The sequence below is a fragment of the Myxine glutinosa genome, chromosome 6 (assembly GCF_964187855.1).
Source record: "Myxine glutinosa chromosome 6, kmMyxGlut1.1, whole genome shotgun sequence".
Lineage (NCBI taxonomy): Eukaryota > Metazoa > Chordata > Myxini > Myxiniformes > Myxinidae > Myxine > Myxine glutinosa.
Window position 1 is genome coordinate 18,073,802 of NC_136266.1, and position 22,275 is coordinate 18,096,076.

At 48.4% G+C, this 22,275-nt stretch overlaps 1 protein-coding gene across 8 annotated transcripts in view; it reads right to left on the reverse strand.

The window, feature by feature from the left end:
* Positions 1–22,275, reverse strand: part of RIF1 (replication timing regulatory factor 1) — a 251,247-nt gene that overhangs the window by 67,306 nt on the left and 161,666 nt on the right. For 5 of the 8 annotated variants that reach the window (XM_068119703.2, XM_068119702.2, XM_078779643.1 and 2 more), the window contains exons 28-29: positions 10,103–10,145; positions 5,631–9,905 (exon numbers count right to left, since the gene is read on the reverse strand). In XM_068119703.2, the coding sequence (XP_067975804.2) occupies positions 5,631–9,905; positions 10,103–10,145 (4,318 nt within the window). The remainder of the gene's footprint in view (positions 1–5,630; positions 9,906–10,102; positions 10,146–22,275) is intronic. The other 3 variants (XM_078779646.1, XM_068119704.2, XM_078779645.1) reach the window with 2 other exon arrangements.

Here is a 22,275-nt window from a genome sequence, read left to right on the forward strand (position 1 = left end):
GATAGGGTTCCACGCGAAGTATTGACATGGGCATTGAGGAGGTTAGAAGTAAAGGAATGGTTGATCAGAGTAGTGATGGCAATGTACAAAAGAGCGCGCACAGCTGCAAGGACGAAGGACGGGAACAGTGGTGAGTTTGAGGTGAAGGTGGGAGTGCATCAGGGGTCGGTACTAAGTCCACTACTATTTGTAGCTGTGATGGAGGTGCTGGTTCAGAACGTAAAGGAGGGTTTACCGTAGGAGTTGTTGTATGCAGGTGATCTGGTGTTGATTGCGGAAAGTATGGATCGACTGAAGGAAAAGATGAACAAGTGGAAGGAATGTATGTAGACAAAATGTCTGAAGGTGAATATAGGAAAGACGAAGGTGATGGCAAGTGGTAAAGCATGTGGTGAGGTGGAAATAACTGGGAAGTGGCCATGTGCTGTGTGCAGGAAGGGTGTCGGAGTGAACTCCATTCAATGCACAATGTGCGCTGAGTGGGTTCATCAAAAATGTAGCGGTCTGAGAGGGTCATTAACCAGTGTGGCAGCTACATTCAAATGGCAGGTATGCACAGAGGGAGCTGCAGATGGAGGAAATGTTGAGTTGGATCTTGGAGACGGCGTGAAGCTGGAAGGTGTGAAAACATTTTGCTACCTCGGAGACATGCTGAATGGAGAAGGTGGATCAGACTCGGCAACGGTTGCTCGAGTGAGATGTGCATGGAAGAAGTTTCGGGAACTGAGTGGCATGCTGATGAGGAGGGAAGTGTCGTTGAAGCTGAAGGGAAAGGTGTATGCTGCATGTGTGAGAAGTGTGATGATTTATGGGAGAGAGACATGGGTCATGAATGTAGAGCAGCAACGAAGGCTGGAAAGGGTGGAAATGCGAATGGTTCGGTGGATGTGCAGAGTATCGTTGAGAGAGAGGAAGACAAATGATAAACTGCGAAAGATGATGGGAATAGAGCCTGTGATTGATGCTGTGAAGAGGAACAGGTTGAGATGGTTTGGTCATGTGTTGAGGAAGGATGAAAGTGACTGGTTGAGAAGAGTGATGGAAATGAATGTAGAAGGAAGTAGAGGACGGGGAAGACCGAGAAAGACTTGGCTAAAGATGGTGGAAGAAGAAATGCGGGCAAGGGGGTTAACAAGGAGAGATGCAGAAAATAGGGCAAAATGGAGAAGATTGTCATGGGGACCGCAAGGCTAACCCCCGCTCTAGTAGGGAAAATGGCCTTAAAATGCATGTTGTTGTTGTTGTATATACCATTTTTAAATTTTCTTTAACAAACAGGCAACTTTTCAAATGATGATGATCATGGTGAATTAAAATCCCATGAATTCCTCGAACTCCGAGGATGACCCAAATGATGCTGCTGCAACGTTGTACACTGAGGGAGAGGCAGGAGAGGGAGCAGTTGAGGGTGTTGGTGAGGACGCTGAGAGGGCGGCAGAAGAGGGTGCTGATGGTCTTGAGGTGGAGGGAGCAGGGTGGAAGAAATGTGTAATGGAGAGCTGCCCGGCAGATTGGTTTGATGCAGCTCTTTGTAGGGGAGCAGCACATCATCCAAGCCCCTCTTGAACTTGAGTTAACACTCCATGACAGGGTCGGCTTCTTGCACCCTGTCGGCAATTGCCCACATGTCCTGCAGCACCTCTCCCAGGAACTGGACTGTACAACAACAACAACAACATGCATTTTAAGGCCATTTTCCCTGCTTGAGCAGGGGTTCGCCTTGCGGTCCCCATGACAATCTTCTCCATCTTGCCCTATTTTCGGCATCTCTCCTTGTTAACCCCCTTGCCCGCATTTCTTCTTCCACCATCTTTAGCCAAGTCTTTCTCGGTCTTCCCCATCCTCTACTTCCTTCTACATTCATTTCCATCACTCTTCTCAACCAGTCACTTTCATCCTTCCTCAACACATGACCAAGCCATCTCAACCTCTTCACAGCATCAATCACAGGCTCTATTCCCATTATTTTTCGCAATTCATCATTTGTCTTCCTCTCTCTCAACGATACTCCGCACATCCATCGAACCATTCGCATTTCCACCCTTTCCAACCTTCGTTGCTGCTCTACGTTCATTACCCATGTCTCGCTCCCATAAATCATAACACTTCTCACACATGCAGCATACACCTTTCCCTTCAGCTTCAACGACACTCCCCTCCTCATCAGCACACGACTCAGTTCCCGAAACTTCTTCCATGCACATCTCACTCCAGCAACCGTTGCCGAGTCTGATCCACCTTCTCCATTCAGCATGTCTCCGAGGTAGCAAAATGTTTTCACACCTTCCAGCTTCACGCCGTCTGCAAGATCCAACTCAACATTTCCTCCATCTGCAGCTCCCTGTGCACACCTTACATTTGAATGTAGCTGCCACACTGGTTAATGACCCTCTCAGACCACTACATTTTTGATGAACCCACTCAGCGCACATTGTACATTGAATGGAGTTCACTCCGACACTCTTCCTGCACACAGCACAGGGCCACTCCCCAGTTCTTTCCACCTCACCACATGCTTTACCACTTGCCATCACCTTCGTCTTTCTGATATTCAACTTCAGACCTTTTGTCTCCATACTCCTTTGTCTTCCACTTGTTCATCTTTTCCTTCAGTCCATCCATACTTTCCGCAATCAACACCAGATCATCTGCATGCAACAACTCCCACGGTAAACCCTCCTTTATGTTCTGAACCAGCACCTCCATCATAGCTACAAATAGTAGTGGACTTAGTACCGACCCCTGATGCACTCCCACCTTCACCTCAAACTCACCACTGTTCCCGTCCTTTGTCCTTACAGCTGTGCGCGCTCTTTTGTACATTGCCATCACTACTCTGATCAACCATTCCTCCACTCCTAACTTCCTCATTGCCCATGTCAATACTTTGCGTGGAACCCTATCGAATGCTTTCTCCAGATCAACAACTCCAAGAAACAACTTCTTCCTCTTCTCCATGTACTTCTCCTTTAACTGCCTCACAATAAAAAGCGCGTCTGTCGTTCCTCTTCCTGGCATAAATCCAAACTGCATTTCGTCGACCTTCACTTTCTTCCTTATCCTCCTCTCCAACACCCTTTCCAATACCTTCATTCCATGCTCCAATAACTTTATCGCTCGGTACGAGCCACACTCCAGAGGGTCACCTTTCCCCTTGTATAGAGGGACGAGGGTACTCAGTTCCCAATCCACTGGAATGCGGCCTTCTTTCACCGGCAGATTACAGATCTCTGTCATTCTCTTCACACCCCAACTTCCTGCTGCCTTCAACATATCTCCCACAACTCCCGTCGGCCCTCCCGCTTTTCTACTCTTCATTGCTTTTATAGCTTCCTCAACTTCCTTCTCAGTTATCTTCTCTGCCGGTCCTAAAACTGGGTTACTCTCTATGTTGCCATCCCATTCATTCTCTGTATTCAACAGCATTTCCATATATCTCTTCCAGGAACTGGACTGTGAGGTAGACAAATGATGAATTGTGAAAGATGATGGGAATAGAGCCTGTGACCTCTTCATCATCACTGCCCGCCTCCTCCTCGGAAACCGTTGTAATGGCCTCCAACTCCTCCTCGGCGAGGTCGTTGCCATGCAAGGCAATGAGATCCTGCAACTCCTCAGGCTGCATGTCATCAAAGCCTTCCCCTCCCACCTGCTGTGCCAACTTGACAATTACATGCCTCTCCTCGTGTTATCAGGAAAGCCAGTAAAGTTTTTGACTGCCTTTGGCCACAGGTTGTGCCAGCACCTGTTGATGGTGGAGGCTCTCACCTCATACAGCAACTTTTTGATGGCGCCGATGCAGTGGGCAATGTTGAAATCCTTCGAACACTGCCAGACGGTGAGCCCTGGGATGGACTCCATCGCATCAAAAATGCGGCGAAAGGTGCGACGGGTGTAATACGTTTTAAATGTTGAAATTACACCTTCGTCGAGTGGCTGGATGAGGGAGGTGGTGTGTTTGGTGGCAGGAAGATCACCTCGACATTCGAGTGAGCCACGTCCAGGTTCGCGGGGTGTTCAGGAGTGTTGTCCTTGAGCAAGAGAACCTTGAACGCAAGGTTTTTGTTTTTTTTCCACCATGTACCTCTCCACCTGAGTGACAAAACAATAATTGAACCAGTCCAGGAAGATTGCTGCTGTCACCCAGGCTTTCCTGTTGGACCTCCAAAACATGGACAGAGTTTGCTTGTTTTTACCCTTGAGAGCACGAGGGTTCAGGGAACGGTACAACATCATGGGTTTCATCATGAAGTCCCCTTTTGCGTTTGCACAGAGGAGATGAGATACCCTTGGCAGCCTTGAATCCCAATGCTGTCTCCTCGCATTTCGAGATGAAAGTTCTCGTGGGCATCTTTTTCCAGAAGAGGCCGGTTTCATCAGCATTGAACACCTGCTCTGGGAGATATCCCTTCTTTTGAGCAGAGAACGTTTTTGCCACGTCATGATGCGAGGAGGCAGGCTCCCCTGTGAGCTTCACATTTTTCAGGCAGTACCACTACTTGAAACTATGGAACCATACCATGCTTGCAGTGAATGAAGTCGCGCTGCTTGTACCATCATCGCTTGGCGCATCACTCGTGCTGGCACAACCCGCGCCAGCACCAGACAGATTATCGTAAATCCGTTTGGCCTTTTCGTGAATAAAAGCTCCACTCAAAGGCATATTCTTCTGCGTGTCGTCCTCGATCCATATGCTGAGCGCCCTCTTCATCCTTTTTAAGTGGACATCCTGGACATGGGTGACCACCTTTGTACTCGATACAGCGCTCGCTGAAACACTCACAAATCGCCTTCTCGTTCTTCCGCATGTAGTCAACTGTGGATTTGTTGACGCCATAATGCCTGCCCACAGAGGCCGCACTCTCTCCTCTCGAAAGCCGGTCCAGCAGCTCCACTTTCTGGCTCAGGCTCATCACTTCCTTCTGCCTCTTGGTCGTCGATGCATCTCCGGCACTTGTCTTGTGCTTGGAAGCCATGATTGAACGATGAGTAGAGCGAGAGTAAAAAAAACGTAGGTCAAAGCAACAGGACGAGAAGAATGATTGAGACCCAATGCCATATTGAGCCTATCTGTTAATTTCAACCACACATTTATTGAAGCGTTTTAATTGTGTAACATCTGTGATGATGCTTTATCATGAATTTAAAACTGTAATAGATTTAATGAAGAGCTTTCCTTCTATAATTCACGGGGTTGACTTGCTTGCGCAGCTGGTGGGTCATCGCACGAAGCTCTTCTCCATTATAGTGTAGCTAAAATTCGCGGCCGCGAAAGCCATGCAAGTGCAAAGCATACGGCAGCAAATGTGGAAGCAGGTCATGCTTGCGGTTTGTAGATGTTGTTTTTTGCATGTCCAGCTGCTTTGTGCATGGCAGGTGAAAGATTGGTTTTATAAATGTGTGAAGCGGCTTGTGAAAAAAAATTTTTGCGCCCCTGAAAAACCGCGAATTAGCAGGACACGGCCACAAATAGAAAAAAAAACGCGAATTCGCGGGACACTTTGCAATGAATAGCGAAACAGGTCACATTTTATCAACCACTAATATGCGGAACCCACGAATAGCAGGGTCTGACTGGACGCCCATTATGGCCTACAATTTAAAAGCATTTATCACCCCAGGTAAGTCACCTTGCTTGTTGGGGAAGCCACAAATGGCTCGCCCTCCCCAAATGAACGCCTCTTCAAGATACTGCCGCTAGGAGAAGCGAGAGGCTGCAAACAGGCCTGCTGCTGCAGTGTATCTTGGCCCAATGCCATGGTAGTGTTCCTCTGTGGCGAGGAATCATTTACTTTCGTACTTTCTTGAAAATTCTCTTCAACCAGTGTATTCTCAACAGCAACGTTTTGATCATTTTCAATGCCATTATCCGCTTCATATGATTTTGATGAAGCAGTTGCAACAGTAATCACAGAATCACAAGTGTTTGAGGTCTCAAGTAGAACTTTGAAGTCAGCATTGCTGTGTACCGTGATTGAAACTGAAGAGGCTGAACAGCGTTGCTTCTCCACAAGCGTTGAACTTTCTGTGAAAGAATTGGGTGCATTTTCTTTGTCAATCAAAGCCATATCGGCAGTACATTTTTGTTCTCCCCCCTGGAAAACTGAAGTAACAACACCTTCTTGCTCATTATTCTCCAAACCCGAAACAGCCGACCTACCATTCTCATCGGAAAGTGATCCGGCCAACAGAACATTCTTCTCCAAAATCGAACCAGCCAAGTTTTTGTTTTTTTCCAAAATTGAACGAGCTCGGCTTTCGCTTCCCTCCAAAATCAAACCGGCAGGGCTTTCGTTTCCCTCCAAAATCAAACCGGCAGGGCTTTCGTTTCCCTCCAAAATCAAACAGGCAGCACTTTCATTCTCCGCCAATGACCCAGCCAATACTGAGTTTTTGTTCTCCTCCAAAAGTGAACCGGCAGCGCTTTCCATCTTCTCCAAAAGGGAACCGTCAGTGCTTTCGTTCTCCAAAAGGGAACAGTCAGTGCTTTCGTTCTCCAAAAGGGAACCGGTAGCGCTTTCGTACTCCAAAGGCGAACCGGCAGCGCTTTCATTCTCCAAAGGCGAACCGGCAGCACTTTTGTACTCCAAAGGCGAACCGGCAGCGCTTTCGTTCTCCAAAAGCGAACCGGCAGCGCTTTCGTTCTCCAAAAGCGAACCGGCAGCGCTTTCGTTCTCCAAAAGCGAACCGGCAGCGCTTTCGTTCTCCAAAAGCGAACCGGCAGGGCTTTCGTTCTCCAAAAGCGAACCGGCAGCGCTTTCGTTCTCCAAAAGCGAACCGGCAGCGCTTTCGTTCTCCAAAAGCGAACCGGCAGCGCTTTCGTTCTCCAAAAGCGAACCGGCAGCGCTTTTGGACTCCAAAAGCAAACCGGCAGCGCTTTTGGACTCCAAAAGCAAGCCGGCAGCGCTTTTGTTTTCCAAAAGCGAACCGGCAGCACTTTCGTTCTCCAAAAGTGAACCGGCAGGGCTTTCGTTCTCCAAAAGCGAACCGGCAGCGCTTTCGTTCTCCAAAAGCGAACCGGCAGCGCTTTCGTTCTCCAAAAGCGAACCGGCAACGCTTTCGTTCTCCAAAAGCGAACCGGCAGTGCTTTCGTTCTCCAAAAGCGAACCGGCAGTGCTTCGGTTCTCCAAAAGCAAACCGGCAGCGCTTTCGTTCTCCAAAAGCGAACCGGCAGCGCTTTCGTTCTCCAAAAGCGAACCGGCAGCGCTTTCGTTCTCCAAAAGTGAACCGGCAGCGCTTTTGGACTCCAAGAGCAAACCGGCAGCGCTTTTGGACTCCAAGAGCAAACCGGCAGCGCTTTTGGACTCCAAAAGCAAACCGGCAGTGCTTTTGTTTTCCAAAAGTGAACCGACAGCGCTTTCGTTCTCCAAAAGCAAACCGGCAGCGCTTTCATTCTCCAAAAGCGAACCGGCAGGGCTTTCGTTCTCCAAAAGCAAATCGGCAGCGCTTTCGTTCTCCAAAGGCGAACGGGCAGCGCTTTCGTTCTCCAAAAGCGAACTGGCAGCGCTTACGTTCTCCAAAAGCAAACCGGCAGCGCTTTCGTTCTCCAAAAGTGAACGGGCAGCGCTTTGGTTCTCCAAAAGTGAACCGGCAGCGCTTTGGTTCTCCAAAAGCGAAACGGCAGCGCTTTGGTTCTCCAAAAGCGAACCGGCAGCGCTTTCGTTCTCCAAAAGCGAACCGGCAGCGCTTTCATTCTCCTCCAAAAATGAATCCGCAGCGTTTCTTTTCTTCTCCAAAAGCAAACTGGCACTGCTTCCATTCTTCTCCAAAAGCAAACCAGCAGCACTTTCCTTATTCTCCAAAAGCAAACCGGCAGCACTTTTGTTCTTCTCCAAAAGCAAACCGGCAGCGCTTTCATTCTTCTCCAAAAGCAAACCGGCAGCACTTTCGTTCTTCTCCAAAAGTAAACCGGCAGCACTTTCGTTCTTCTCCACAGATAATCCTGCCACATTTTCCAGTGGTTTTGAAATTATGTGAACATGACCCGAATGAAATTCCTGTGTTTCTTCCACAAAACAGTCATTTCCTATTTTTATGTCATTTGGGCTTTCCTCTCGACTGCCATCTTCCCCACTTCTTCGTGTTATTGTCCGTGTTGTTGCTGCCATCTTCCCCACTTCTTTTTCGTCTTCCACTTTTGTAATCTTCCGATTACGAGAACTTCGCCTCCGTGGCATTTTCTTTGCGTTTTCCTTTTTCGATTCAACCTCTGAGCCTTGAACTACAACTTTGTCCTTTTCCAAGTCACCATCACCAGCCTGGTTAACAATCTCATAAGAAATTGGAGAGGGCAGACAGGTTTGAGACAATTTCTTTTTTGCCGTTTTTGTAATGTTACTTTTGTTGCAAGCACCACTTCGGAATGACGACATTGTCTTTCTTAGTTTAGTTCTGTTTTGTTGCGGTTGTTGATCCTCTTCTGCTCTGCAATCTTCCTGACTGCTACTTTCATCATTCACCATTTTATTCAAAGGTATGTCTCTATCACAACTTTGCTCCAATGACCTCGACTTTGCATTTCCAACGTTCACAAATATTTGGGGGGGTGGTTCTGACTTCACTTTCCTCTTCTTTGGTGGAGAAGGTTCCTCATTGTCAATACTGCTTTGCTGAGTCTCAGTCTCAGTTTTGTCTTTAAAAGAATTTTGAAGTATCACATTGTCAATGGTCTTTGAAGAATTCAAACTGGAAGTATTTTTAGCTTTTCTTTTCTGTTTTTGGGAATTTACATCATTTTCATCATTTTGCATCTTCGGTGCACAGCTCACAATGCCACCTTCAGCAAACTCTTGTTCAAAAGCAGGTTCACTTGTGGAGCTTTGGTGAATTTCCTTCTGTGGCGTAGATGTTGCTGTACTATCAGGCACTGCTGGTGAAAACGATTTATTCTGGCTACCATCTTGGACGATTTGAAAAGACAAGGGAGTTTTCATTTCATCTTGTTTCCCCACTCCTTGCGTTTTAGAAAAACTAGAATCACTGAAGGCACATTCAATCAACTCCTTCCGTGAACGCTTTTGCACTTCCTCCTGTAGTTTCGGTGAATCCAGTGCCACTGGCCCCAGGTACATAAGATCTGAAGATAGCAACCTCCGACGGTTCCCTTTCTTGCGTTTGGTCACAAAAACACTTTTTGGATATGACATAAGCTGAGACACTGGGCTATGTTCTCCTTCACTCACACCATGCTGAGTATTTGTTGTCTTGCCGTTACCATCAGCATCTGCTGCATCAGGCATATTTGCCAAAGCTGATAGTGATGTTGACCTTTCTACCTGACAATGTGTGCCTTCAAAAGTGTCATTCTCTGTAGCCCGATTAAGGGATGTGCCATATTCTGCAGGGAGTTCCCCTGTTGCAGTAGCAGCACTATTCAAGCATCGCTCACTTTCACATCTCTGACTTCCTGGGCTGGTTGACTGAACCGAACAAGTGGCAGCACTATTTTTCTTTGATTTTCGTGTTGTCCTTTTTGCATTGCCCTCTGGTACTGTAACACTTTCCTGCACTTCTTCCATTGCAGTGGCAATGCAAGGCAGACCCCTGCCTCCAGAACTTGTATGACAGATTTTGTCATGGGAGTTTTGACGAAGCCTCATGCTGGTTCGAAGCAACACTGGGGGAGTCTTAGGGGGTGTTCCAACCACCGCGTCCAAGGAATCTGAACTCGAGTCGTTCTTATGAGCTTGCAAATCCTCATCTGGGATCTTCCCAACAAGTGCCGATGATGCATCCTCCGTATCTTTACTCAAAGCTGACATTTCAGCACAGTCATTAAATGGCATCTCAGCAGGACCATCAAATGACTTTTGAATCAGATCCTCAGACCTTGGGGCAACCTCTGGATGAACCACAACTTCCAAATCAAGGTCTATATCAAGAGGACAGGGTTGCGCATTTTCAATCTGCATTGACAACAGAAGCACACAAGAACAGAACACACAGTTAGAAATATGCTGAAAACAATACTTACATTGCAAAATAACAGATCACATATCAGGTTTTCTATATTCGTGTTCAGGAAAAGCATAACTAACATTATTAAACGCTGGCAATACGAGTGTCATGCAAGTGTGAAGGCACCAGAAAAACTGGCCAATACCTTTAGAAAATCTTGGGAACCAGATTGCCAACCATCTCTGATTCTGCAATTAGGAAGAAAAAAAATAAAATAAGAAAATGATCAAATTATACATCTACTTTGCTGCAATGAAGAGCAAAGTCCAAAACGTCAGCCTTTTATCATGACCATTTATTGAAGACAGCTTTAATCATTATATTATCTCATGCCACCAATGCAAACCTACTGGTTCTTTGCTTGTTTTAGCAACTATTTGTACTTGCTATACCACTTTTACCAATCAAGTAGTTCTTCTTTACCACCATTTATCTCTATAACTGAAGTATGAAAAAAGAAAAATTGCGTGCAGTATGTTGTTGGTTTACTTGAGTAACCTTGTGTAAAAAAATAATAATAACAATAAAATTCTATACATACCAGTATATATACATATTGTTACAGACGCGGTTTTGGATGTTAGTTTACCGAGCGGTTTGGTATGACCGCGTCTGCACAGTTTACCCGATTCCACTCGAACGTTGGCCAAATCGCGCTATGCTAAATCAATTAAGGAAAGGACACAACGGCTGGGTTAAATGACACGACACCAGGGGTACAGTTCTCAAGACCTCCGGAGGAGGTTATAATATTTGTATGCAGAACGTTTAGATTACACTGACAAGAGGTACAGCATAGGAAGGTGGGCACTTAATCACGGTCTTATAGTAGCCCCGACAGACCACAGATAAACAGGACAAGACTGACTCACACAGGGATTGATGGCAAGGAAGGGCAGGTAGTCGATAGATAGCACAAGGTGCACCTTGGCTCAGGGACAGGATAAAGCGCGGTCCAAAAGATGCAGGGAGGTATCGTCGCGCTGGAGGTGGCGTCTGGTTCTCTTCAAGCTGGGGGCGCATCTCACGTCACCTCCGGTAAGTGGCTGCGTATATCCAGCGGGGAGTGACACGCCCTCGGCTCGTTAGCTCCGCCCCAGATGGAATCGGCCCGCCGCTTCTTATTGGGTGCGGGGGGGTTACCGGGCTCCGCCCTTGACGAGGAGCTGACAGTCAGCCCCTTCGTGGTAACCCCGTCGGAGCACATGGGCAATGGCGGCTAACCAAGCCGGAGTGAGGACGCACACTCCCCGCGCGCTGTTGTTGTAGTTGTTGTTGTTGTTGTTGTTGTAGTTTCATGAGGAAGATGGGAGGAGGTATGGGGAGGTCCTAAACTCACTACTGGTGCCATACAATCACATTCTGGTGCAACGAAGAGTCAGAATTAATGGAAACGAGTCCTTAACTGACATAGACTAAGAATAACTAGCAAGATGTCCTATAGTTGTCTACGTGAGATGCGGTGAACCTGGGCACGACAGTTAATGGGGGAAAAAGGGGGAGGTCGGTTCTACAGAGTGTTGTTTACAGACAATGGGACTAGGGAATGGGGGATTGGGGATAGTTGGGGAGTATTGGGGAAATAGGGGAATATTTACAAGCGGATATGGATGGAGGCCAAATCCCATATCCGCAACATTGCACCCTTCTCTACCCTCGGGGCGTCCCGACCCGATAAATTTTTACCTACGTTAGTGTGGCACTCAGATGTAGTTCCCTCTACTATTAACTCTACCCTGAGTGCGACAGTTTTACAGATGTTCACAAATGAGTAAATATGTCCCCCTGCGACGTTGCACCCTTCTCCTCACAGAAACACACCCACAGGCTAACCGAATCGCGGAAAGAATTCTCAAACTAAACATACAGCCGGTAGGGAGCATTATTTACACAAGACTACGCTGATATTTACACTACGATCCAGGACCTGTTTTTGGAGGAACACATGCAGATGTTATGCATAGAGAGAGCACGCATGCCAGCATCGATACACCAACCCACGAGTGCTCTGTGGCCTTACGGCCTTTAATAATGTGCAGAGCACCCCATCCAAGCACCAAAAGCACCACCCCATAACACAGTCAGCACCATCCGGTGCACCAATAAAGTGTTCAACAATCACCGGTGGTGTCGCAGCCGGCCGATGTTCTGCCGTTGGTCTTGCCTTCATGTGGTGCACTTGGCCTTCTGGCTACTTTAAAAATAAAGAAAGGCGCCAACCGCGTCCATTTCTAAATTGTGGCCGTCAGGGGGGCAACTAAAAGTGGTTCACCTGTATGGCATAGGTGCCACGTTGACCCATAGGTCCATCCACGGGTGGTGCTTGCCCGCAAGAGAACTGCGGTCCATGGTGGGCGGCCACAAAAATTGCGGTCCATATGGTGTATCGATCCCGGCAGCAAGCAGCGAAAGTGCAGGCCCACAACTGCGGAGCCAGCACCTCTCTCTCCTCTCTCTCTGCCCCAAAGCCAGATCCTCGGAGGTGGGAGACAAAAGAAGAAGACAAGTGAGTAAGGTGGTAAGGGCGCAAAAGTGCACGCAATAGAAGGTAATGCACACTGGGGGCACATGGGAACCAGGTGAGACAGGTACGTTCCTACCCTACGCCCCCCCCTCCCCCCACCAGGTAACCTACATTGCCCCTCCCTTACCCCTTACTGTATCCACAAAACACAACACTACCCATAAACATCTACTTTACAAATCAACAAACGTCCCTACTGTCTTCCCCATTCCTCCCATAAACCAAATTCGTCTTCTCTCCCTCCTAACCAATCAAATTTGCCATTTCCAACTCTCATCACAATTTGCCATCTCCAACTCATCATCAGTCCCTCCTACGGAGGGGGAGATGGAATCACCCCAATGTCTCATCCACGTCGTGATGCGTCTCACAAATCCTCACAGCAATTCTCATTTCCTGCAACACAGAACAAAGAAAACACAGGTGTGGAGTCATCATCACCACAGGTAAGTGGCTGCGTATGGTGCGACAGGTTCATCAATCCTAACTATTTCCTAAATGACTTTAACAACTTTACATTACCCGGGGTCTTTCCCTGCCAATCCATTGGCCAACTTACACTATGGGTTCTAAGAACCAATTCCCATTGCCCAAACTGTGGTGCTTTTCAATTTGGGGTCTCACTCCCCCGATTCATCTCCCGGTGCCCTCGCACAATTTCTGGGCCGCGACGTGTAGCTCTCCTAGCCGGTCTACCCACCTGCACACCTCCACCACTGCAGTTGCCTCCGAGCTTACCTGCTCCTCACCCTAACCTAACTACCTGGGGAAGGCCCTCTGGCGCTCTCCCCACTCGGTGCCCTCTCTGGCACTGGGCTACCCGGGTCCGTCCTCCGGATCCTCGGGAACCACTGACACTAACGGCTCCCAGAGCCCACCTGCGGCCTCACCTGGCCGACATCCTCACAGTGGTGGAGTGCCCAACCAACTACACACACGAACAGGCTACACGCCCAGCCATTTCCACAACACTAATGCACCCATCCACAATACCATTCTGCAACCGCACCACAAATGCCAATATCCACCCACAATTTACCTATACCCTCTACCTAACACTTACACTACCCGCCCCGGGTATCCGTGATAGGGGTCCACTCTTCCCCCATCCACACCTTCGCACCATGCACACCACTCCGTACCACTTACTCCAACTCTCTCCACACCACTCATTCCAATACTCCATGTATTCCACACACCTGCACTTGCACACCTGTGCTCTCACACCTGGAGCCACCTGCACCCTTCTCTCCCCAAGCGCATTCGCGCTGATCCACAACACTCACTACTCATACACTGCTCCACACACCTGTCCAGTTGCACACCTGTGCAATCACACCTGTTCAATCCTCACACAGCATCATCTCATCTAACTACTCCCCTCTGAAACTTGCGCTTCCCAGTCGTCCCTTTAAACTATTGCGCTCCCTCGTCATTATAATCCACACTAATCTACCTGCGTCCCCACTACAGGTATCAGTCACTAACTAAACTTAACGTTACCTAATGTCATCTTCGCTAGATCCCTACCAATATCCTAACCCACCCGGGCTAGTTTTCACTGCCATACACCCCATAAGCTAGTGCGCATTTGCCCCACATTGTGAGGGATGACAGAGTTGCCATCCCACCACACCAGGCATCTCCCACTACCAATTTTGCACATCAAATTTCAACAAATCAAAAATTTGCCAATCACTACCCATCATCTGCCAATCATTACTGCCACTCCTTTGCCAATCATCAAATTTTGTTTTTCTCTAATTTTGGGGCCAAAACACTATCCTCATCACACAGTCTACTCACTAATGCCTCTCGGTGCGCCAATTCCTGTCCAAAGCCCGGCTTCGTAAAGCCGAGCAATGAATGCGGGTTGTTCTGTGCCAGCGGCTGGATGCGTCCGGCACTCGGTGCAGGGACGGGGGCTTACCCGGGCCGAGATCCCACGCACCACCTCGGCGTGGAGCCATCCAATGTCCCGATCTCGACCTGCCGGAATGCCTCAACAAAAAGTGGTCGCCATGACGACCCTTCCTATCCAGCTGCCCGCTCCACCTAGTGGAGCCTGGACGCGGCCGTTCCACGCGATGCCCGGCACGCACCGAGGGCCCGATTCGGCTATAAGTCGTTCTAACCGCTGCTCCGTTTAACGTCGATGCTTCACCTGCATGCTTACACCCCGCAGCCCGTTCCTTGCTCACACATCCAGCCGTTTCCATGCTCCTCGTACCTTTCCTTACACACCTCGGTACACTCATTCCACTCACAGCCTTGGTCACACACCTGACCACCGAACACTTTGGCACACATTCGTTGGTCGCACACCTCACCAACACACCTCTTCGCGCCCCCTCTTCTGTCACCTCCTCTGTGACAATCACAGGTGTGCTCTCACTCGCACACCCAACCACGTGCCTCACTACCAATTCCAGCGTGCATTCCCACTCACGCTCTACCATTCCAGGTGTGCATCCTTCCATTCCAGGTGTACATCCTCGCTCACCTGTCACAACCAACTCACGCTCCTTGTCACTCTCACTACTCTCACCTCCATTCTTGACAGCGCACTCACCCTTACTCTCGACAGCGCACTCTTTCCCCATGCACCTGTCCGTCACACACCTTTCTCGCGCACACTCTCCCGTCACACCCTCTGTAACACTTACCACACCGCGCTTCCATGTGCTCCCTCGCACACGCGCTACGACCGACTCACTCTCGCCAGCACCCTCACTCCTTGGCACGCACTTTTTCCTCACACACCCCAGAGTCGGACTTTCTCGCACACCTCCTTTTTCGCACACCAGACCTGTCGCACACTTCACCAACGGCCTCTCACGAACACCCGGGTCCATCTCGACCCCAAAAGCTCCTTAAATCACCTGGCGCATCATACGCACGACCATATTGGTCACCACTTACACCGGGTCCTCTTCCTCTTCGCTTCTCCTCCATCACCTGCGAATCCCTCATCCGGTTAATGAGCACATCATCACGATCCGAACACAGACTTCGGACCAATTCTTTTATCTCCTCTTTTATCTCTTTCTTATCCCCTCTCCGTCGCTTCTTAATTTCGCTCACCCCTTCTTCCACTTCTTCTAATTTCTGCTTCACCTCTTTTATTTCCCGGAACGTCTCCTCAAGCTCGTCCTCCAAGGCTACCTTGACCGTTTCCATGTGCGTCCTCACCTGCCGGTCCTTCGTCTCCATTACCTCTACCACCTCGTCCAACCTCGTTGTCAATCCCTCACGTACCATCTGACATTCCCTCTTCGTCGCTACCAAGTCATTTTTTAGGTCATTTTGTGTCGCTTTTAACCCTCCTATTACCGCTGTGTTCTTCTTTACCTGGTCCGTTAGTTCTTTTTGTCCCTCTGTCAGTTGTTCTACTTCCTGCGTCAGGTCCTCTATGCCCCCTTGCAATTTTACAGTCCCCTTTCTCACCTCCTTCTCCATGCGCTCCTTACAGTGCCTCACCTCCTCGCGCACTCCTCCGACCTCCTCACTCACCCCTCTTCTGATCTCCTCTCCCATCACTTGCATCTCCTGCCCAGATGCCACCCTCATCTGCTCCATTTCCTCCCTGTGAGCATCCAGTTTGGTTTCTACCCCCATTCTGACCCCCTCTATCTGCTGCCCCATTTGGTTAACTTCCCTTTCCGCTTGGTCCCTCATGTCCCTCAATTTGCCTTCCATCCTGTTTTCTAACCCCTCTAACCCATTTTTCACTCCCTCTATCTGATTCTCCTGGGCAGCCATTCTATTTTCTACCCCCATTAACCCATTTTTCACCTCTTTTATCCCGTTGTCTAACCCCTCAAATTTGTCGTCTAACTTCCCAAATTTCTTGTCTAATCCCTTAAAATTATTGTCTAACCCCTCAAATTTCTTGTCTAACTTCCCAATTTGGGCATTGGTACCCCTCGCTTCGTCCCTCATTGCCCCCTCCATCCTATCCATTTTTGCATTCAGTTGGGTCAAGAATAATCTGAGGTCAAACCCGGTTTGCCCAGCGTCCCCAGCCGCCACCGCGGGCTCGCCCTCCGCGGCGCCGCTATTTTGGGACTCTTCAACCACGTGCGCGAGCGCGCCATTTTGCGCGCCCGCAACCTCGTGCGCGACGACGCTATTTTGCGAATCTGCTACCCTCACTGCTTCGCTCTCCTCTTGTCCCTCAATTTGGTCCTGGATCGACCCTGCCTCACTCTCTTCTACCGGAACCCAGCCGTCTTGGTCTGCCATAGCGCGACTTTCAAAATTCGGGTTTTTTTTTTTTTTTGTAAAACACAATTAAATTTCGCTGTTATAATTTCGAGCGCGTGAAACGCGCTCCGCATCGAATCCCACTCCTGACACCAAATGTTACAGACGCGGTTTTGGATGTTAGTTTACCGAGCGGTTTGGTATGACCGCGTCTGCACAGTTTACCCGATTCCACTCGAACGTTGGCCAAATCGCGCTATGCTAAATCAATTAAGGAAAGGACACAACGGCTGGGTTAAATGACACGACACCAGGGGTACAGTTCTCAAGACCTCCGGAGGAGGTTATAATATTTGTATGCAGAACGTTTAGATTACACTGACAAGACGTACAGCATAGGAAGGTGGGCACTTAATCACGGTCTTATAGTAGCCCTGACAGACCACAGATAAACAGGACAAGACTGACTCACACAGGGATTGATGGCAAGGAAGGGCAGGTAGTCGATGGATAGCACAAGGTGCACCTTGGCTCAGGGACAGGATAAAGCGCGGTCCAAAAGATGCAGGGAGGTATCGTCGCGCTGGAGGTGGCGTCTGGTTCTCTTCAAGCTGGGGGCGCATCTCACGTCACCTCCGGTAAGTGGCTGCGTATATCCAGCGGGGAGTGACACGCCCTCGGCTCGTTAGCTCCGCCCCAGATGGAATCGGCCCGCCGCTTCTTATTGGGTGCGGGGGGGTTACCGGGCTCCGCCCTTGACGAGGAGCTGACAGTCAGCCCCTTCGTGGTAACCCCGTCGGAGCACATGGGCAATGGCGGCTAACCAAGCCGGAGTGAGGACGCACACTCCCCGCGCGCTGTTGTTGTAGTTGTTGTTGTTGTTGTAGTTTCATGAGGAAGATGGGAGGAGGTATGGGGAGGTCCTAAACTCACTACTGGTGCCATACAATCACATTCTGGTGCAACGAAGAGTCAGAATTAATGGAAACGAGTCCTTAACTGACATAGACTAAGAATAACTAGCAAGATGTCCTATAGTTGTCTACGTGAGATGCGGTGAACCTGGGCACGACAGTTAATGGGGGAAAAAGGGGGAGGTCGGTTCTACAGAGTGTTGTTTACAGACAATGGGACTAGGGAATGGGGGATTGGGGATAGTTGGGGAGTATTGGGGAAATAGGGGAATATTTACAAGCGGATATGGATGGAGGCCAAATCCCATATCCGCAACAATATTCTAAACCTTTCGACCCTTTCGTCTGCTAAGACCACTTTGACTTTTGAAGACCCTTTAGACACCGTTAGACATTTACATCCTTTGGACCCCTTAGAGCTTAGACCTCTCTATACCTTTAGACCCCTTGCGATCGTATACACCCTTAAGACCATTGTAGTCCCATCAGACTATTAAGACCCACAAGACCGTTAAACACCCCTCCAAGACCCTCAAGACCCCTAATATTCGGACCCCGAGTCCCTGAAGACCCATAATACCATTACGATCCCCAAACCTTGGTGGTGTTAGATTGAGAATATTTCATAACCAGTGTGGTACATGAGGAGGCCTACATCAGTCAGGGATAATAATCCCAATGTAGACTAATCTGGAGAATGAGTCATGTAACTGCTCTGGGAGTGTATCAAGTCTCCAAGCAAAGTTCGGTAACACAAACACAATCACGGGCTCACATAGTTCTCTCATTTTGGTCTTGGATAGTATACTGGTCGTTTATTTATTCAAAAGTACACTGGGTATCCCAAGCATGACAGAGGTGAAATTGAAGCAAACTAGCAGAAGGCACCTGCAAATATTTAGTGGGTCATTGGTCATTGGTAAATTATTAAACTTAATTTTATCATAATGCAAGTTGATAATAACAGTGGAATTAAACCTTTCTGAAAGTCAACTTAAAGGGAGATTTTTAAAATGCAATTATATAAAAGAATACAGATGACACCCTCTCTAACCCCCCACCCTGAAGAGTAAATTAGGGCCAGGCTAGATCGATTGAGAAAAAACAAGAATGAGCCAGAAAACTCTCTCAATTCGGCTTCGCACCTGCAAAAATAAAGTGTGGAGAGCGAGGCAGAATGTCGAGTGGAGAGTGTTCCTGATGCAGCAGGAGGAGGACAAGTTCAGGGGGATCGAGAGGAGAGTGTGCCCTCTGTTGGGCCGGCATATCAGCGAGCTGACTGGTGCCTCTGCTGGTGACGTTATGGTTAATGGAGTACGATGGTGGGAATTCCCATCCCCAGAGTTTTTTTTTTTTTTTTTGGATACAAGATCGAGGCTCGTGAAAGAGCGAAAGGGTGAAGAGTTATAAGGCTTTTATCAATTCCGGTATCAGCGCAAGGGCTGTGTACTTCTAACTAATTCCGGTATCAGTGTAAGGGCTGTGTACTCCATTCTCTCTCTCACCACAGGCAGGTTGGTGGTCTTTCTGTCTTCTCCCGACTCCTTTCCAGCCTAGATCCCCCAGCTCTGTCTGTGCTCTGCCCACCAAATATTCCTTCAGAATGCACAAGATCAGCCAGCAACCCTTTTTTGGTGAAACTGCCAAGAATCAAGACTCTGTCACCTTCACCCTTTCATTCCTCTTTCCCCCCCGCCTCTGGAACAAACTCCCACACACTCTTCAATCCCTCTCGTCCCTCCAGGTCTTTAAAACATCTTTTCACCACCATCTCTTATCTTCCCCCATCCAAAACCATGATCTTTTCTACCCCTGTTAATACACACCAAATCCACCTTTTCAATCTCCGGCTTCATTCCTGAAATTCCTAGTGGTGTTCATTTGTTTTATGCCATGAACTCCCCCTCCAGTGCTCTCCCTTCCACAGATTTACCGATGTCCCTGTTCTCCACTGTTATGTTTGTGTGCTTCCCCCACTCTTGTCTCCCACTCCCTTTATGTTTTATGTGTCCGAATGTTTTTTTTTTGTTTGATGTGTCAGCTCTTAAATGAGCCTCGACTTTGTATCCAAAAAAATAAAATAAAAAGTGATTATGAGGTTCAATCTAAAATATTGTTGCGGTTTTGTGAAATCAACAAAAAGTAATGGCAACCACCATACAGGTCCCTGAGAATAGTTATTTCATAGCAGACCATTATCTTAACACCTTCCCCTGTGTGCTGTGTACTAGAACTGGGAAGTAGAACTGGGAAGTGGCCGTGTGCTGTGTGCAGGAAGGGTGTCGGAGTGAATTCCATTCAATGCACAATGTGCGCTGAGTGGGTTCATCAAAAATGTAGTGGTTTGAGAGGGCCATTAACCAGTGTGGCAGCTACATTCAAGTGTAAGGTGTGCACAGAGGAAGCTGCAGATGAAGGAAATGTTGAGTTGGATCTTGGAGACGGCGTGAAGCTGGAAGGTGTGAAAACATTTTGTTACCGAGGAGACATGCTGAATGGAGAAGGTGGATCAGACTCGGCAACGGTTGCTAGAGTGAGATGTGCATGGAAGAAGTTTCGGGAACTGAGTGGCGTGCTGATGATGAGGGGAGTGTCGTTGAGGCTGAAGGGAAAGGTGTATGCTGCATGTGTGAGAAGTGTTATGATTTATGGGAGCGAGACATGGGTAATGAACGTAGAGCAGCAACGAAGGTTGGAAAGGGTGGAAATGCGAATGGTTCGACGGATGTGCGGAGTATCGTTGAGAGAGAGGAAGACAAATGATGAATTGCGAAAGATGATGGGAATAGAGCCTGTGATTGATGCTGTGAAGAGGACCAGGTTGAGATGGTTTGGTCATGTGTTGAGGAAGGATGAAAGTGTCTGGTTGAGAAGAGTGATGGAAATGAATGTAGAAGGAAGTAGAGGACGGGGAAGACCGAGAAAGACTTGGCTAAAGATGGTGGAAGAAGAAATGCGGGCAAGGGGGTTAACAAGGAGAGATGCAGAAAATAGGGCAAAATGGAGAAGATTGTCATGGGGACCGCAAGGCTAACCCCCGCTCTGGTAGGGAAAATGGCCTTCAAAATGCATGTTGTTGTTGTTGTATTGCTTTTATCGATTCCTCAACTTCCTTCTCGGTTATCTTCTCTGCCGGTCCAAAAACTGGGTGACTCTCTATGTTGCCATCCCATTCATTCTCTGCATTCAACAGTATTTCAATATATATCTCTTCCATCTTCCTTTAATTCCATCTGGGTCCACAACGATTTGTCCCACTTCATCCTTCAAGCAACTCACCCCCATCACATCACGCCTCTCTTTCACTATCTGCTTTGCAATCCTGAATACCGCTCTCTGACCCTCTTCCAAATCCAAGCGTTCTCCGAACATTTTCCTACATGCCTCCTGCGCCTTTGCTACCTCTTTCTTTGCAGCCTTCTTGGCTGCCTTATATCTTTCAGGCTCTGCCTTTTCTGCCCCCATACCCTTCGCCTTCTGCCACTCCTTGAACTTCTTCCTCTTCTTGTCTATCTTCTTTCCAACTTCATCATCCCACCACCATGTTTCCGAGTGCCTCGGTGGTCCTTTTGTCCATCCACATACCTCACCAACGGCTCCCAACAGACTATCTTTCATTGACATCCAACCACTTTCAAGCTCAACCACATCATCATCTACCATACTCAGCCTCTCTCTTAATGCCTCCCTCACTGTCACCTCTTTCAACCTCCACACCTTCATTCTCGGTTCGTATTTCACCCGCCGACCTCTCCTCGCACCTTTCACCCTTATGTCACAGACAACCAAGTGGTGCTGTGAAACAGCCTCCTCCCCCGGGATCACCTTTGTGTCCTGGAGGTGCCCCCTGTCTCGCCTACGCACCAGCAGGTAGTCAACGGTTGTCGTCGACCCACCTGACGTGTATGTAACAAACTTATTTACCTCTTTCTGGAACTGAGTATTACAAATCAACAAATCAGCGCCATCAGCAAACTCCAAAATCCTTTCACCTTCTCCATTTCTCACACCATATCCATAATCCCCATGAACTCCCTCAAAACCGTCCATACTCCTTCCCACATGTCCATTTAGGTCTCTTCCTACCCCAACAACTTCCTCATCTTTCACGTTTTGTATCAGCTTCTCTATCGCACACCAGAACTTGTCCTTCTCTTCATCGCTCCGACCAACCTGCGGAGCATATCCCGAGATGAAGTTCCCCAAGAGCTTTCCAGTCATCATTTTCACCATCATCGACTTTCACTCACTCTAGTCACACTCACCACACAGTCTACAAACTCCTCAGAAAACAGGATGCCAACACCATTCATGCCTTCTGGGCACCCTTGCCACACAAACTTGTATTTCTGTCCCTGCCTACCCTTCACCATTCTCACACCACTTCCCTTCCATCTCGTCTCCTGCATACAACATATGTCCACTCTTCTTCTGACCAATATTTCCATCACTTCTCCTGATCTCCCTGTCATTGTCCCTACATTCCATGTCCCAAACCTCAGAAACCGATCTCCACGTCGGGCATCAGACGTTTTGTCATCATAAATGTACTGATTTCCACCCTTGCTTCAATCGGGTTCCCCACCTTGAGTTTTGACGAGAGGGAGTGGGGTCCCCCACGGGGTACTTCGGGCTGTACCCTGTCCATATGTAGTTGTAATTGTCACGGTTCTC